Source organism: Varanus komodoensis, unplaced genomic scaffold, assembly GCF_004798865.1.
Source record: "Varanus komodoensis strain SLA01 unplaced genomic scaffold, ASM479886v1 scaffold5, whole genome shotgun sequence".
NCBI classification, from domain to species: Eukaryota; Metazoa; Chordata; class Lepidosauria; order Squamata; family Varanidae; genus Varanus; species Varanus komodoensis.
The window spans coordinates 20,014,297-20,033,487 of record NW_025336087.1 but is presented as its reverse complement, the minus strand read 5'-3'; the positions used below and the strand labels follow the sequence as shown (position 1 = coordinate 20,033,487).

At 40.1% G+C, this 19,191-nt stretch overlaps 1 protein-coding gene across 1 annotated transcript in view; it reads right to left on the bottom strand.

The window, feature by feature from the left end:
* Window positions 1-19,191, bottom strand: part of ADGRV1 (adhesion G protein-coupled receptor V1) — a 307,411-nt gene that overhangs the window by 158,600 nt on the left and 129,620 nt on the right. Inside the window, exons 57-70 of the mRNA XM_044446125.1 lie at window positions 17,766-17,948; window positions 15,612-15,791; window positions 12,893-13,057; window positions 12,183-12,300; window positions 11,177-11,300; window positions 9,501-9,639; window positions 7,839-8,024; window positions 6,495-6,727; window positions 5,952-6,100; window positions 4,266-4,467; window positions 3,505-3,724; window positions 2,573-2,812; window positions 1,476-1,625; window positions 552-1,025 (exon numbers count right to left, since the gene is read on the bottom strand). Coding sequence (XP_044302060.1) covers window positions 552-1,025; window positions 1,476-1,625; window positions 2,573-2,812; window positions 3,505-3,724; window positions 4,266-4,467; window positions 5,952-6,100; window positions 6,495-6,727; window positions 7,839-8,024; window positions 9,501-9,639; window positions 11,177-11,300; window positions 12,183-12,300; window positions 12,893-13,057; window positions 15,612-15,791; window positions 17,766-17,948 — 2,763 coding nt within the window. The remainder of the gene's footprint in view (window positions 1-551; window positions 1,026-1,475; window positions 1,626-2,572; window positions 2,813-3,504; window positions 3,725-4,265; window positions 4,468-5,951; window positions 6,101-6,494; window positions 6,728-7,838; window positions 8,025-9,500; window positions 9,640-11,176; window positions 11,301-12,182; window positions 12,301-12,892; window positions 13,058-15,611; window positions 15,792-17,765; window positions 17,949-19,191) is intronic.

Here is a 19,191-nt window from a genome sequence, read left to right as displayed (position 1 = left end):
ATCCTACAGGATTGAAATCTGTTAGATGGAGGGCCCTGTAAGTGTCTAGCACAATGTTAATTGATTGTTTTTCAATATACAAGAAGGGGTCTGTTGTTGTTGAGAGCCTGCAGCTATGCAAACCCCCAAGTGACTTTTGCTTCCTGATCACGCTGAATGTATAATCTCCCCAGATTTTACCTAGAAAGAGATTATACCATTGTAGGATCCTATGACATGACAAAATCTGCTGGGGAAGTATACAATCATTAGGAAGTTCTTTGTATGGCAATTTTTCTTCAAATAAGTATTTACAAGGAGAAAAAGCTACTTCTTGGGGACTGCAATACAAAGGGCTTTGTTGAGAGATATATGAGAAAGAAAACCCTGGAATATGCAGAAGTATTCACTGACTACCACACAAATGAAATGTCCCTTCTACAATAGGACTGGGCCCAGTGCCTAAAAGTGATATTGCTTGCAAAATAGTGCCATGTTGCTTACTCAAATTAACACCATGAAAGACAATGAAAAGTTGCAAAGGCCTTGTAAGGTGAAGGGAAATTACAGACCTGGGTATGTATTGGCACTATCTTTATTCCATAACTGGAACCTGCTTTAATCTGCAGTTGTCCAATTGCATTGGCTGAAGTGACTAATGTTTCTTCTCTGGAAGGTGAAATTTTATATTCCACAATCACGTCTGCAAAAGTTCCTGCATGTCGAGTTACATTAATCCGGATGTGGCGACTTAGATCTTTCTCCACCAATACTGACTGCTTGTCAGAATACAAGGCAAATACTCCATGGGGATCATCATTTGCAAAAACAGTGAATCTAGAAATACTTTTCTCTAGGTCTACATCAGCACCTCCTTCCACTAAAGTAAGCTGCACCACATAATGCTCATCTAGTTCAGGAATATCATCAGGCAATAAGAACAGAACAATCTCAGATGTCCTTTGCTCATCAGGAATTACAACAGAGCCACTGGTGGCCAGGAAATCATCCACAAAATCGGAATTACTACTTAGTTCCCAGTGAATCTGGAAAAGGAAGAAGAGGAGGAGGAAAAAATCAGTATATTCAAAACCTGTTGAGATATTTGAATCTTTAAGACACAGTTCATAGTAACACATATTCCTCCACCTACCCAAAGATATAAGCACGCATCTTTGAAAACCCTTCAGCTATTTCAAATGCCTCCCACATCATAAATGTCAATCCTAAATTGAATTGTTAGCCATGCATGTCAGTGCCTTCCAAATCATTTCACTGGAAAAATACATTTAAAAACTCCTTTTAAATACATTTTTAAAAAATCAGGAAGTTTAGTTAATAACTTTTAACATACAAATTCAGCTTTTGAAATCCAGCATATAAATACTGATGTTTCCATAAGATCTCATTCCACATTCCTAGTCGGAAGGTCTAAACAGCTATCAAAGACTTTAGATTGTACTGTTGTAAGCAGCTAAGTACCAAAGTAAAAATACCGTGATGTTCCCCATGGTGCCTTGAATTCGCTTTATGACAAGCACAATACTCAGTGGCCCTTTCGATGCTGATGGCTCTTCATAGTACTTTAGGGATAAGGATTCAGGAGCAAACTGCACAATCCCATTGGGATCACCAAACTTCAGAATCTAAAAATGATCAAACAGAGTAAGTGATCACTGGTTTTCCTTTTGAATGGGACAGAGAAAATACAAAGAGTTTAAGCAACATCTTATATTAAATCACAGATATGTTCGTTTTAAATGACATATGATCAGGTTTCAAAGGACAATAAAACTAGTTCTGTACTCCCAAAGGGTTTTAGACTCAATTTGCTCAGACAGTAGCCCTTCAAGTCACATGGGAAACTGTTGGAAGTTTTCCAAATGAATGTTATGATGATATGATATGATGATATGATATGATATGGAGGGCTAGTGCTCAGAAAGATAAAAAGTTAAACCACGTGGATGCATCTAAAATAGGGAGGAAGGAACAATCTGTAGATAACCAAAAAGGTAACAGATCTGTTATATACTACAGTTTCTGTACAATATAATAAAAGGAATAACCTTAATATATTCCATTATATATTGATAATGAAATTTTATGTAAATACAACTGGCTAATTGCTGATAAACTGCAAATGTGACACTGACAAGTGGGAAAGGTTATAGCCATAATACTAGGGAATTTATTTACTTGTTTATGAAAACAGGAAAAAGTAGAAGCATTTACTCAGTGGTAGGTAACTTTTGGCCTTCCATATATTTTGTCCTAGGACTCCATTCAACCCTACCCATTATAGCTAATGTGAAGGGGGAAAGGGAGTTGTATGCCAGAACATACGGAATGCTACAAGTTGGCCATTCCTGGATTAACTGAAGCATCCAGTGAGTAGAGGAACTGGGAACTGAATGTCAGGCTATCAACAGCTGGCTAGGATAAGTTACTTACAGTTTCATTCAACTATGTTTCCACAAAACTTTCAGCAATTGCTTGATTAGGGCTGGTCAGGAATAGGAAAAAATCAAGCCAGTCTGTTCTAGTAAGCAATGTATAAAAGCAGCCAGAGATTAAAATAGATATAATTTACTGTTAGTGTAATGTTGGAAGCCTTGGGATCAAGTTCTGTTTCACCCTTTACAATACGCAATCTAATAATGTAGGTTTCCTGAACTTCAACATCTTCATGAGGATAAATTTCCAAGCTGATGCTTCTCAGACCTCCTTCTGCTTCTTCAAAATAAAATGATCCATTCACTGGGTCACCAATGTCTCTATTTAGAGCAGGTAAAATTACTTCTGAATTTGGTCCTAAAATGTCCCAATTAATCTGTGGAAGATATGCATTTCAAAATATAGCATTTACTAGTACTGTTAAAATTGCAATAGAAATGAACAATTATAGTATTAGAGAATTACAAGGATATTAACAAGAGGACGGCTACAAATCTATATAAGGTTCCATGTGGGTATTTGCAGGAGAGTCATGGCCATGAATTTAAAAAGTATGAAGAATATTTGGCTAACCTTAGCACACAACAACCAAGTTCATCCATTCCATTCCATTCCATTCCATTCCATTCCATCTATGCAAAACCTTCAGGTATTTGTAGCTGATCACCATTGGATCCTTCCCATAAAAAGCTAATTTCCTTGGGGAAATACTCACATGAAAGGGTGGGTTGAAATCTAGGAGACAGATTTGGTTGCAACCCACTCAGATGATGCAGTTCTGAATTTCCTATTGCACACAATATTATATGACTCTTTCTGGCAAAATGGTACTTAAAGCAAGCAAAGAGGGATTTCAGTATTGCTTCCTACTTCTGGAAGGATTCTCTAAAAAATTTACTATATTCAGTAGTATATATGGGCTACACCCTTGCAGAGCACAATCTTATAGGACACTTAGGGCATGTAAATTCCATCTGTTTCACTCTGTAAGTATGTGAATTCCTACCAAAAGAATCTATGGCTAAAATGGTGGGGGTGGGGGGACAGAGTGATCAGAAAAAGGCATACCTGAGAGTCTCCCATCAATCCACCCGTTCTTTCCAGCACCAAGGACAGCGTCAATGACACATTCGGATTGGGGAGAATTATTCTGCTTTGGTTAAGGAATCGAACAAGCCCATATAGAGAGTCACTCTTAGTGATAGTTATTTGTGTCACTAGGTGGAGCCCAAGGACTGCTCCCCCACTGGCACCTGTGAGCTGGATTTCAAACTGCTCAGCATATTCTCTGTTCAAGACACAATAGAAAAGGCCACATTCAGCTTCTAAAAACTACCTCTCTGCACAAGTGTCATTAAAATCCTAAAGGACAACAGTTTACCAGAACACTAGCATGTATTTCTAGAGTAGCCATTTGGAGTTGTTTACACTTGTAGATTTAAGCAACAGGAAATTACTATTAGTATTGGTGTATGGCTTCAGATCAAGACAAACCAGTGTTTTCTGAATTTATAAGGGTAATTGAAGCTTATTAAACAGACATTCAGAAGTGATCTTTAAAAAAAATCTTCATATGATAAATGTACAAGAAAAAAAATCTTTGATAACAGGAGAATAGATTGGGACAAAATTTTATCTATTTAAGTCAATAATTTAAGTATTTCTCCAGCAATAGAGGATAGTCTGCTATATTATGGTAGCCTCATCAGTTTCTACTATCATAAACCCATCTGTCTAAATACATATCATGTTCAATAGCACCAAGCACAATTGTTGAGCAGTTGTTGGCAAGTGAATGAAAAATCCAAAGGCTTCTGTAATATCATTACCTTTCCTCATCATCTGTGATTAAGACACTGATAAAGCTCCGGTTTTGGCCATGATGAAAAATGACTGAATTATTTATAACACTGTAGTCAACACCATCAGGAAGAGCTGAGATACTTCTAGATATAAAATCTGCAGTCACAGAGCCATAATTCCCATGTCGTCTTACTACTGGAATCATTATCATCCCAACATCCTCTTCCACTACCAGAAAAGGGGGGGAATGAGTTCAGAATGAATTATATTGCAACTCCATAGACATTTTCTCAGAAGTAAATCATATTAAATTCAATGGAACTTATTTCCAGAAGAGTAGAGATATGACTACAGTCCTGTTGTGGCTTTCTAAACTGTGTGCTTATCCTTAAGTACCTGATTATGTATTGATCTCACACACATGGGGGATACTGTGGTACATTGTTTCCAAATATCACTCTGATTAGGATATAATTATAATTGTGAAAGGAGAATGGCACACATCCTTGAGACCTGTTTCTTTTCACTTGTTTAAAACACATGGGTTCATACAAAAAAACTATGTTCTTACCTATATATGCTTTTACACTTCCCATAAGCTAGTTAACCCACCAAGATTCATTTAGCAGCCTAAAGATACTTAAAGGGTCATGTCATGAATTTCGGTTTCTTAATGACTACTAAATGTGCTGCTGTGAAAAGACATCTAAGTCCAGTTTCAGTGAGCTAATTGCATGAGTCTCTGACTGACTCCAGATTTCCTTGCCTCCCCTATACTCCTGAACAGGTAATGAGAGCTATAAAAGTGTTGATCATCTGATTATGGCAAAATGTATTTTGGGGGAATAGAAGAAATGCAACAAATGCAGCTCTAGATGATGCATTTCGTGATCTAGTCCCAGGAAGCATGCATTGCACCCATTTGTGTATAATGAGTGGACATAAACTGTTTATGTTGAACATAGGTTGAACATAAACCTTCTTCTGTACAAGCATTACCTGCACACTAGATGGGATCACTGGAAGATTATGCAACTAAAAATCAAGGTCCTTACCAAACTAATAAAAAATTAAGATCAGGTTTATGATTAAGCATCACAGTTATCTGTAGACTGGTTTCTGAGGAGCTTTCTTTTCGTTGATAAAGATGTGCTGCATTAAACCCCAATTTTTGCTATGTTAGGGGAGATTTAAGTACACTTTTTTTCTCAACAGTAGCCAAAGATGTCACTGGAAAAAATTCAGTAAGGCAGGGTAGAGAGCCTCAGGCCCAGGGGACCAGTCCTGCCTCTTGGGATCCCACACCAGCCCTCTGGTCTTTGCCAGGTGGTCATGCCCTTGTCTCCTCGTCCCCTTTTTGGCTTTGACTTAATCCAACACTGGAATGCGACTTCCAAGAACTTCTTGGAAATTGAGTGTGGCCCTTTGCTGAAAGTGTGCTCCCACCCTTATAATAAGGAATTACAGACCTCAGTGAAAAACAGGACATCATATTAGTTGCTTCTGTTTTATTATTGCATTCATATTCTGCTTTTTCTCCACAAAACTGGACAATGCACGTGGGGTTCTCAAGTGGTCTCCCTTTCCAGCACTCACCAGACCAAGCCCTGCTTCGGTCCAGTGAGGATGCTTATCACATGTTTTCAGACCAAACCCAGGAATCACTCTAATTATCCTTTTGTGGTTCAGTATGATGTTAGACCTTAACTCACCTTGCAGTCTTGTATAGAGTGGATCAAATTCAATTATGCCCTCTGCATTGTCACTTTTTGATATCATGATTCTTATCACCGAAGCATTTCCTATCTCAGGGGGCTGGTCAATCTGCAGTCCATTTTCCTTGACCATCGAATCCAATTCACTTGCAAAAACATGTGAAAGGAAATGTCAACAAATTAGGCCACAAACTGAGATTCTTACTTGTTTCTATTTTTAATTTTTTAATTGTTTTCTTAACATGAATAGAGTACAGAAGAAAAAGAATGATATATACATTTTTCTATTTTTAATCCATTCCACATAGACTTAGTTCAGACATCATGGCAAACCATAGTTTGGTGCTCTGAGAATTAGCCTGGGTGTGCAGCCTTGGTATGCTACCCAATCATAAATATCTCTCTTGAAATCTGCTGTTGACCCCAGTACATAAAATCAAGACCAACAAACCAACTTTGCCAAATGATATGAAATACGAGTATATAGCCCTTTTTGCTGCCATTGCTCGTCTTTTCCAGTAGCATGAAATTTCTTTTTACCTTCCCAGCAGTTCCACTTTTGTAATTTCTATTGAAAACTCTTCTGGACCTTCAGGAAGGTCATCATCATAGATTTCAGCATAAATAGTTTTAATAATTTCACTGGGTCCAAAAGTTAGCATTCCCAACATGACAGCAAAATCCATGCCTTCCACTGCTGTTCCATTCAATGTCTTATACCAGAGGCAAATTTGACCAAAATGCCCATGAGAACGGACAACCGTGATGTTTGCCTGTTGGAGACAAACATTTCTTAAGGCTTCAGCTACTCTGCTTCCCCAAGCATGCTACATTTCAACAAATCATATCAACCAGTTTCACTTGGGGGTTAGATTTCTGGTGAATAGTGGAAATGTTCTGAGTAGAAAAATGCCACTGTGAGATGAACCTTGACTGCCTCACTACCAATTAAAAAAAATGCACAAATCAACACAAACATGGCATGTGTGCCTCTTATTTCATATTTGAAATCTTCACTTAGCGTGAGAGGCTGATCTCAAAATAGGCAATTAACTGGTCCACTTCCCGACCGTAGTGCAGCCTCACCCACACATATGAGGAGCCTTCGTATCAGAGCTGGGAATCCTCTGATCCACAGGCTGGAGGCAGCTTTACGGCCTCCCCATCTGGCTCACAGTCCCCTTCAGCCCCCTGCACAACCCCATAGAGGTGTCAGACAAAGCTTTGAAAAACCTCAATTGCTATCAGGCGGTATGCAGGCTGTTCTCTCTTGAGGCAGGAGGAGCTAGCACTCCCTTCCCCAAGCACTGCATCCTGCCCCACTCCACCAAAACCCCATATGCTGCAATCCAATGTATTAAACGCATTCTTCAGGGATGGGGTGAGGAGGAGATGGCAGCCAACCTCAGCTGTACTACCACTCCATTTCCTTGTGCTGATATTAGCCTGGGGAAAGCCATGCCCTGATTTCAACAGAAAGCTCTCCCAAGCCCAGTAACAGTGTGCATTGGATCCTTGGGCATGTGTGTGTGTGTGTGTGTGGAGGGGAGCCCAATGATTGCTGGTGTTGGATTCCACACACAAAAACTGAAATAATGTGGTCTCAGGTTCCCTACCCCCTGCCTTTCCTGATAAAGGCAGACAACCAATTTGGGCTGTGTGCCATCCCTGCTTGATTCAGCAGTGCAGTTCCTTCAACACAAAATGTAGGAACTGTTCGGCTTAACTAAATAACAATTCATTAATGCATTAAAATAGAATCGAAACACAAAAGTAGAACGAACTTTTGGTAGCCAATGAATTGCCATTAAAATCAGATTCAAATGCAGAATTCAGATCTCTAATAATGGAAGTCTAGTAATTCAGTGCTTAAGTCCCACATACCCATTTTTCTTCTTCTGTTGTCTGCAGTAGCTCTTGGGAAAATGCAAACTGCCCATAGGGCAAGTCACTAGCAGCCATGGTGATTTCTGCAACACTGGCAGACTCATTGATGGCTCCTCCATCACTGATGCCAGTTAGCCGGAACTGATAGTGACGCTTTTCCTCGGGGAGGTTATCATCCAGAGCCTAAAGAAAAGTGAACAGACTGAGATGAAAGGTTTTGGAAGTAGTCCCTCTAGTGGATGGGTGGGGTACCTATTTGTTGTGAACCAAGACAGACAACCTCACCATCAGGGGACACTAAAGGCACAGCACTGTCCTTGACATATGACAGCTGTCGCATGATCCAACATGGCAGAAGCCACATTACACCAACACAAGGCCAGATAAACTTCCATTGTGAAAGAAGCACAGCTCAGCTGAGCTGGCAGAACACTCTGCTAGCAATGCTGCTGTGCCAGCAAAGATATGCCATCAAAACAGAGCAAAGGCAAGGATGGACTGAGAATGGAGCAGAGGAGGAGCTCATTCTTTTGCACCCTACTGATCTCCAGTCCATGGCAATACCCTGTTGACAGGGCAGTCCCAGATCCAGCACAAGAAATTTCCTTTCAGGATCCACTCCATCCCAGGTGCTGTGCTTTACCTTTCCCACATGTCTGTTTTCTGTGTGGCTAGGGTGTGGCAGATAGATTCCTTTACCACACCTTAAGAGGAGCTAGCTCCAGCTGGCCCAAGGGTGAGTTTCTGAGTGAGATGCACTATGTCTCTACGTCTCTGTGTATTACCATACGTAGTATGGGATGCTGAGAGCACAGTGACTCTTCCACTGTGAACCCACCCTGGTTTCCTGGGCTGTGAGAGGCAAGCCCTCCAGCATGCACAGCTGGGATGGGGGCTGCTGTCAGAATGTCTCAGGCATGAAGTGGTATTGGGGAGGTAAAGGTCTAAGGAAGGAGGACCAGTGAGGTGGAGAGGTGGTGGCGGGCTTGCATGTCACATTAACCCCCTGAGGTGATTTTCCATGATGGAAAGTTGAGCCCATGAAGCAACAGGGAGAAGCCCAAAAGGCAAACAGGCTCATTAAGGATGTTCCCCGCCTTCCCCTCCTCATCCCAATTCCCCTTGGCAGTACCCCAGCGAGACAACAAGCCCTCTCTCTCTGACCTCCAATTTTGTCCCGTTGTCCCTTGACTTCTTCCCCAAGATCCCAAAAGTTGGCCAAGACCTGGCTTCTGCGATTCCCTTAAGGGGAAAACATGAGCTGCCCCTTCATCGTGACCAGTAGCTGCGCTGTGGGACTTGGCCCGTGACAGGTTGCGTAATCTGGGTTTGGATGGCACAGTGCAGTCAATCCACTGTAGTGCCACTGAGTGTTTTAGGATGCAGGAAGGTGTCCTGGGTTGTGTCCCCAGCATCCTGAGTACATTGACTTGTTCTCTGTGAGAGGGTTGCTGTGGAAATAGTCCTGAATTGCTGGGCACAGCTGTGGATTTTGCAGCGTTTCAAATTTTTTGAGTGCTGCATTTGCTCTCCCTGCTTTGGCTGCATGTACACAGGGTACACTGGCCATTGTACTGAGGCAATGGCTACTTATCTCCACAGTGCTACACAACTGGAGAGCAGGATTCTCAGTCACACCTCTAATTCTACAGTAGGCACCTGTATCAGCACCACAGCAGCAGACTGCCTGTCTCTCATGGTGAAAGTTCCTGATATCTTGACAAATTCCTTCTCATCGGGTGGTGTTATATTCCAGGAGACGGTTACCTCTCCAAAAATCCCTGGCCCACGTTCTATGCTGTGGACAACAACAGGCACGTGATCATCTTTCAGGTTTGATTTTATCGTTTGGGTTTGCCTTGAAGTACAGCGATCACTGCACTCAATCCTACACAGATGCCCCACCCCCTGCACAAAAAGGGGTTGCAGCAAGATTATTGATATTTTTTTGAGTGGACAGTTCGTACTTGGAAAGTTACATTTTGGACCTCTGAATGTACATGATTTATCAGAAAATAAACATTAACATTAATTCATATGGAGGCTAGACAGATTGAAATATGATCTTCAGCTGCATTTAAGGCATAGTATGAAGTCTTGAGTATTTTGAGAGTTTTTCCAGATTTATAACAATGTTAGTCACAACCCTGGAAACAAAAAAATAAATAACCCTTAGAAAAGTGGCACTTGTTATCATGGATTTCTTCCAGTTCTTTCTCCTGAAGGTAGGATTGGGGGTTAACCAATTTACATTTAACCAGTTTACATTTACCTAGTTTTGTGCTTTTGTGCTACTATGCAAACCAAAACTCATTTATACTCAAAAACTCTCACTTCTCTGAATTTTGCAATTAAATTATCAAATCAAAAATTTGTGCAAAAATACTTATGTCAGGAGAAATAACATTCCAAAAGGCATTGCATTAAGGCAAATTGTTTGCAGAAAATGTGTATATTAGGCAAACATGCATGCATTCAGAGAAATTTTTAAGAAAAATCCTTACGTGTTTTCATGCAAAAGTAAAAAACAAACAAACAAACCTATTGATGAAGCAAATTTAAATGAGGAAATTCCTGAAGCTTGGGCTGAACCAAATTTAAGACTGGAAAAATGATAAACTGACAGAAACAGAAATTGACAGTGCTGTCTATCCTACCCCAAGATGATTCTACTTGTGCATTTAGCCCAGCAACATTCTGTACAGCATCCATCCTCAAAGTTTTACATTTCATCCCGTCAGCCTTAGTCCAAACATTCAGTGGCCTGGAATGCTAGGAGTTGTAGACTAAACACCTGGATGGTACCAACTTGGGGAAGGCTGTTATGAAGGGATCAGCACACTGGACAACTAATGTGTACATGCTGGAAGGTCAGCATATTGGTCACCAAACAAAATACAGTGATCACTGGTACGCTAGTGTCTGAAAGGATGCTGAAATTTTTGAGCTAAATAAAAATAAAAGTGAAGACTTCCCCTGTAGTGAATTAAGAGATGAACTAACTTCATCACTTTCTCCAGATGGCAGGGATATTATCTGAAATGCATTCTATATAGAAATCCAATGTTCTGAAAAGAAAAGCCTTTTTCTGTGTGTCTATTTGTGCCTCCAGTTTTCCTAACATCAAATTATAAGAATGGAAACTCTTAGAATTATTCAGCATCTCTACAAAGAACACAACAAGGTAGGAAAAAACCAACATTCTGCATTTAAATAATAATTCAGAGCTGTCAATTGTTACCAATCGTATCTACACGGAAAATAAATATTTATATATGTTTACAGATTACAACAGCAATCTACAGAGATGGTAGAGAAGTCCATGGTGTACCTACCCAATAAAAGCAGTTCCATTATACTTTCCTATGGATTCCCCAATCAGAATATGAGTGGATGATGATGCTATTCCAACAACCCCAAAAGCTCCTCTGTCTCCCAATATAGTGATAGTTACAGTACCTGACAATACAAAGAAATTTGCTGATAAAAAGAACTAGTTGATAGAACTGTATCCCATCTCTTTTTCAGATTAAAATAATGAAAAAGAAATGTATATTTTGCATACCTATTACAAGAGGCCTGATTTCTTATTATATTGCCCAATATCACTGCAGCAAATCTCCAAAAGAACATAAAGCAGCAATTTTCCATAGCTAAGCACTACTGTCTTTATTTGATATTAAACTGTAAAGCAAACCTTTCATCACACCTTGTTCTAAAAACTGCCTTAATTTATTTTGCAGTAAATATATGTGAATAAGCTGAGTGCTGTGGGGCCTTTAAAGTTCAACAGTGTGTCAGTTTGCAGTCTGTAATGCAAAAACTCAGCTGAGCAGCAACACTGCAGATATTTGTTAAACACATTCAGTTCACAGTTTTGCATTGCTACTCTGAATCCCAACACAACTCACACCTATTTTCAAAGGGGTAGGAAAGAAATGAAGCACAACACAATTTCTTCCCTGAATTCTGAGATACTAGAATGCAAGTTGGTAAGAATATTCAGGACAACAATCTGCATTTCAGGTTTAAATGTCAGGTTGTTTTTAAAAGCTTCATAAACACTGACTTGTTCTCATCAGTATAATCCTGATAAGGAAAGATTAGCAGACCAACTAAATGCTACAACCATGAAAAATAATACAAAGCAATATTTTATGCTCAAAATTTGGAGGGAAAGCAAAGGTCTGGTCTGGCTGGCCCCTAGTTTTAGCCCCATCATGCCAAACTGTAGCCTGCTAAAGACAAGTGGGGAGTTGGGTCCTTCTGCCCTCCCTGCCATTCAAGCACAGATTAGATTTGGGCTTGCCCTCAAAATGGAAATGGTGTGCATGTGTTTACCATGTATTGGTGAGATCTCTGTGTTATCAGTAGACACCAACTGGACTGTATATGTTTCATCACCTTCCAAAAGACCATCTTGAATTGCTTGCAAAACAATAGTTTTCTGGGATTCCATCTAGAGTAGAACAGACAATACATCGGCTTCACACATTTTGTTACTGGAATTTTAACAAAGGAATGCTTCTCTTCAAGTATTCCTTTTCAACAGAGGAATGCTTCTCTTCTCTTTAATTATCTATCTGCTAAAAATACACATTTAAGAGTTCTAAGCTTTCATTCTCAGGTTTAGCATCTGAGCTGCCTACTTGGTCAAGCAAAAGTTGCTTAATTTTGAATCCAAAAAAGGATTCCTCAAGGGAAGCAAGTAGGATTCATGGCTTACAGCAGTATCAGGAAGGGAAGCTGACAGTCTTTCTCTTACAGCACTGACACCTAAAGCCACACATACCTCACCATTGCACAAGTGATTCTGAAGAAATATTCCTACTCCCTTTTGCACTCAGAGTAACACATTACATTTTGATTGACCATTACACCAAGAAAGCCTCTATATGTACATCTGACAGCATTCAAGAGTGTTCATTCATCTTTAAAGAGTACACACAGAAGCATGGCTTTTACCTTCCATGACCCTAAGACTGATTAGTAAATACAAACAAAAGAAGGAAAGAAAAGAAAGAGCAAGTGCTAGTAAGCAATGGGTGTACCTCAGCAAAGTGAAGCGTTCCATTGAGAGGAGTGAGATCATATTTAGCTGTCTCCTCCAGAATCCAAATAATTCGAACTTCTCCCTGGCCTCCTTGACTCCGACTTACAGTAAGAAAGACATTTGAAGCAGGATCATCAATTGACTGAGGCTCCTTCAATGTTACCTAAAAGAACAAAAAGGTAAAAGTTTTAGAGAAGAGCTTCAGCACCATGTCATGAATGTTGTTAACATTAAGCTTAGAAGGGAAGAAAAGCAAGGCCTGCAGCAGGAAATCAGTGCCATCAGCAAGGGCAGCACTGATCATCCTCTGGGTGCCACAAATGGAGTACCCAGTCCACTGCTGGGTGCCAGTACAGCTCAGAGCATCAGCTGTGCAGATCAAGAGCCAGGAAATGCATGCAGGCAGAAGCCTACTTCTGTGGACACGTCAGCCTTACTGGACTGAGCCTAAAGCCTCTCTTCCCCCCACACTCAGTGTCCTGATTGCTGACTCACATTTCCTGTTTCTTTCATATCTTCAAGTGGGAAACATACACAACAGAACTGATTAAAAATAACATTCATTGAGCAAAACTCGCAGTACTGTAACATCTGTGAAAAGTACTCAAGATTTTTCCTTTGGCATCTGAAATAGTGACTGCGTTTGTAAAACCATTTAATCTGTTTATTACATTTCTGCCCAGCATTCTCAAATAGAAACCAGCTCAGCATGTACCAGTGCTTGTTTCATGTGGACACAACTTACAGTCCTTCCTCTGCAATGGTCTCCTAGCAACCACAGACCTGAGGATGATCTGAAACATGCTTGTCTTAATATCCTGCCTCCAAATAACATCTTATCTCTGGTATTAAAATCAGCTATTAAAAAAAGCTATCCGTGTACTGGATTACAGCAGAGGAAGAAATATAAGTCAAAGAAGCAATTTTGAATTCCATTGAAGAAAAAATAATCAGAATATTCAGGGAGTCTGCCTAAGGAAAAGGAACCCACTTCAGTTGCCCCATGAAAACACAAGTGAATTGTGATATGTCTTGTCAGCTTTGGCCTAGAAGCAGCCACTAGCAATGAGAGACAGAGGCCCTCATGGTGAAGCAAAGGTTACCATCAAACATCAAACCATCAAACATGGCAGCCTCTGTCAAGTCATTTCTAACAACATGGACTACAATTTCCCCAGTGATGTTATGACCTCCCAATTTCTGTCACTCCACTTGTGCTCCATTTCTCTGATTCCATATCATTGACAAGTGTAAGGGAATTGCATAATATGATACCATCAGAACATGGGGATAGTGTGGTTTGCAGGTGTTTGGGCCTGCAAATCTCATCAACCCTAGCCTGCATAACCAACAGTGAGAGACCATTAAGCTTGTAGGCCAAAACATCTGCAAGGCCACAAGTTCCCCACCTCTGGCTTATGGTTCCTGTAAGAAAAAAAATATTGATGGAAATTTAAAAAGCAAGCAAGCATCAACAGAACAAGGCAAAGAATGAAGGAGCATGTGCAACCTAATTGACAGGGCAACTTATCACTCTACCTTCCAGTTTACTCAAAGCCCAAGCCAATACTGGGCAGAAAGAGCTTTCTGAACCCAATGCCTTTTTGTTGAGAGCTAGCTCCCACTTCAACTCATACCTTTGCACTTTAGCTTTGCTTCACAATAGATTCCTTAGAGCTGATACATTAAAAATAAATAAAGCATTATTACTAAAATGTATTAATCACTAATACCCAAAAGAACTAAGGGCAATATAAAATAAAAATACACATAGCATCTAAAGTGCACATTAAAAATGCAACAGCCTAACAGTCAAATAAAACTAGTGATCAATTCAAAGAGACAGAGACTAAAACAGACATAAAAAGAAGCACAAACCTAAACTTATAGGGATAAAACTATGAAGAAAGGTAGATTATGAAAAGACCTGAGAGAATGAAAAGTCTTTGCCTGGTGTTGAAATGATAACAAAGTAGGTTAAAAATATGTTTTTCTGGCAAGGGTATTCTGAAATTGTAGGGGGAGGGTGGTTAATGAAGTTTTTTCAACCTATGATATAGTTAAAATAATGAAAATATCATTTATTTTGCTTAAAGAGCTAGTGTGGCATAGTCCAAGTGCTGGATTGGGATTCAGGAGATCTGGATTCTAGTACTCAGTCAAGAAATTTACTAGGTGACTTTGGGCCAGTAATCTCAATCTAGCCTATCTCACAATGTTGTTATGAGGATAAAAGGTAGAGGAAGAACACTTTGTAATCCACCTTGGGTACCTTGCAAGGATGTAATATAACAACATCAGCAACAGACCAGGGATACACAACAGGGATCATCCGTGCTCTACATAGCCCCTCCATGTGTTCGCCAACGTTTTTTTAAATTAACAAAAATGAAACTCCATAGCAGTCACTAAATGCTGAGACAGTGATTGCAAAAAATATTAACACTTCTAGGACTACTGAGCTCTACATAATGGCTTGATGCTGATTTTTGTCACCAAATCTGTGATTTTATACATCTGTATCTGTACCTGTCTCCTCACCATGTGTGGTCCAGGTGGGCTCCCGGGTGCATAACTGTGTCCAGATCTCCAAGTTGCTCATTCCTCATTACACAAACTTTATTAAAATTTTGAGTTATAGCTTTTAAAGCATTGTTGTTGTTGAATCAGTAACTACCCAGCACACAAATATTCCCAAATGTCCTTTTCACACTTACATGCTTTTCTTCAAACCCGAACACCCCGACAGGGGAGTCATTTGGTGGAATAGTAACAGTCACTTGCACATCTTCCCCTAATCTGGCACCACCCATCACTCTGACTAAGGTAACATTGAACATCTCCAAAAATTCAACAATTTCATCATCTATGATGGTGATCTCTATTAGTCCTGTTGCCTGTAGAGAGTAAGCACACAACAGAAATGGCAAAATGCATCTTTACAATCAGCACACTGAAACTCAAGAAACTCAGATGAGAACACACTGCAAAATGGAATGGTTTCCAGACTTTTTTTTTTTTAAGGTGGGTGTGAACTCTAGAGACAGCTTCCAGCAGGCTTCCAGCAGGAAGACAGGAAGAAATGTAATCACCAGACAAGACAGTTCCCCTTCAGAAAGGAAGAACATTAGTGTGGTCCATCAAATTTCATCAAAAGCTAATAGTTAAGCACCCACTTAAAAAAAATTACACAATACCCTCTTCAGCAACCGTCTTCTTGTGGTCTTCTTGTGTTCAGCACTCACAGTGATGCCATCAGTGCAAGACTTCAGGGCATAAATGCAGGGCCCTCCTCAGCAAAATGGGCACAGAAGCCCCAAACCCAGCATGGCTGGATTACTATATGTTGAAGTAAGTGACACACCACACATTGCCATTTAAAGAGAGGGTGTCTAAGAGCATTCAGTCTCAAAACTAAAATTACTCAGCTGCATCTCTGAATACAAAAGGGCATCAGGTGTTGTAAATTGTGCAACAAATGCTTATTATTCAACTAAAATGCTGTTTCAAGGACAGCTCTGAGAGGCAGGGAGATGTCATGGAAATTTATTCCATAGGATTCTACACTGCAATTTTCCCCAGTTTTATTTGAAACTTTCATTATTTGATTGGGGGATGTTAAGAATATTTGTCTGATACTTTCAGCAAATCAGTCAGGCTGCATGGTCATTGCTGCTACCAAGGCTGGATGTACTATGCACTTAGAAAACAAACACTGAAGCACATGAAATATTATGCTTGCTTTGGGAGACAATTATTTTGCTTCTTATACACATGGAGAGAGGTGAAGAACTATGCAGCGAACTGAATTCCTTCCTTAAGCCATTAGAAGTCCTGCTGAGCTGCAAGGCATTAACTGCACACTTTGAAACTATATATGTTGAAGACTTATTTGGGAAAAAAAGAATGAGATGCTCAGAGTACTGAGTTCTGAGGCCAGTTGCAATTTTGTACTTGTATGGACTTGCATATAGCCCTGCTGATACCTCACTGAACCTTACCTTAGAAGTGCATTGCAAGGGAAGTGGAAGTCCACCAGCCCAACAGTAGGCATGCATGGATAGGTTGCAAGTGGATCTAAATACCCTCCCAACCCCTTTCAGTCCTCTGCATGTCTATCCAGTGAAAATCTTACTAAGTTTTGTGGGGCTTGCAGGTACTTATTGACAGGAGGAAAGCTTACCCTATCACCATGTAATTCATCTCATGAAAGAGTCCAGAATTCATTATTCCATGTGAATGTCCCCATCAAGAATGAAAAGTTGTGAATACAAAGACATTTCAGAAGAAGGAGTGGCTTCTGGGAGGATTCAGACAATACCACATGTCACCACAGTGACAGGTAGTTGTCTAAAGCTGTAATGCTAGGGCAGTAGCCAACACTCCTGCTGTGTCCCATTAGTTCCACTAATAGAACTAATACTTCTATTAGTATTAGTGGAAGCTGAGTGCAAATGCTTGCATTCAGGATGTGACAAGACACCAAAGCTTCCTTCTGCAAGTTCAGCTGTTCTGCCCCATCTCAGAAATGAGCATTTCTGTCATTTTCAGCTGCTTTGGGAACCTCTAGCTTTCCATTGTGCTAGTGGTGGGTCCTGCTAGAGCAGAGAAAAACATAGACATTGATTCTATCACACCCACTTGCTGGGAGTAAGGTCCATTGGATCAAATGAGGCACTACTTCTGAATGCACATGCCTAAGATCGTGTTGTGTGTATGTGGTTTATACAAAATAAGTAAATAGGAACAAGTTGACAGGGCTTTCACACAATTTCTTGCAATCACCATGTGATGAACATGGCCACAAAAACACAGACACTGAGGTGTGAAAGGTAATGAGAAAATGTGTAAGAATGTTTGCATCTGCATACTTGTCCATCGATAAGCGTAAGGTTCCCAAATGATGGAGTAAAGTCTTCCAGGCTAGCGGTAGTAGGTTTGGCTTCCCAGTACAGGTTTACTACTCCAAATGTTCCTGCTGTTCGAGCAACTGGTAGCTTTAGCACATTATCTGGTGGAGGCACCTCATAACCAAAGACTGTTCCGCTTATGTCCTGGAAAGAAAACAAAATTAATTTAACACATTGCATAATTATAAAAAGCAGTATAACTGCATTTCTGACATCGGAATAAGGAAAGCAAACAACACATATTCCATGATGCAGGAATGATTTGCTCAGATCCTTCCAGATATAATATTATTAATAACAGTAATAAACCAGTTAAATCAAAAACACTATCTTAATTCTCCATTTAAACAGTCTGAAGATCCTAAAAACATCCTGCATCATGATCCATAATGTAAAACTGACATTGTCCACTATTGTATCATGACTGTTACAGTAGCACATATTCTGGAATGTGAAAAGGCCTTTTCAAAAGCCCTTGCCCACATGTAGGCCAACACTTGAGAAGGAAACAGAGATACCTTGACGAGCAATACCCCTGACAGTGCATGGGCTTGGGAGCCATTCCCCTTGGCAACTACATGTACAGTGCAGAGAGCTTGCAGAAAATTCCCTTCTCCACTAGGTCAGTCTAACTCCATGAACACAGCTAGTGTCAGTTCTTCAGGAGGAGGAGTCTCACAGCCACATCATCTTTTAAGCAGGTGTCCAGGGTTGGAGGCTTCACTAGGAACATTTTTGTCTTTACTGACTCAAATTCTTTCTATACTTACTACTGTCTGGGCCTCCTGATTTACTCTTCCCCTGGATTTTCAATCTAGTTGGTATTTTGTTTCTTTAAACTCTGTATTAAGATCCTACCGTGAAAAGTACTTTTCATGGCCCTTGAATTCTAGTTTGCTATGAATTATGTGTCTTCAGTGTCAATGTGACTAGGTTGGACTGATCCTGACTCTTGGAATTTTTAATGTCTAGACCCATGTAATGTAGGTCCAGGTAGAAACAATGGGCATCAAAATATCTCCATGTGTGGGATTTTTCTAGACTTACTGTCTTTTCTTGGGTTTGATAGTCCTTGGCTCATGCAGCCTAGAGGTTCTAATGAAGAATTCAAGGCTGAAGTCTATCACTGTATGCATGGATTTATTTACGTCTTTCTCCAGAACTTGTGACTGTGATAGCTCGTGATGGCTTTTGCGAGGAATTGAAACCATTTCCTTAATATGAAAGCTTTGTCTTAGATTCCCTGGGACGGATTACATCAGGAATCTTTTGAACCCCTTGCCCTGTATGCTGATCAGCAGATATTTCCCTGAAGAAAACAAGTTGTCTTGATCTCTGACATGGATACAGTTATTAGCTTTGCTTGTTTTGTAATTACTGAAGGAGC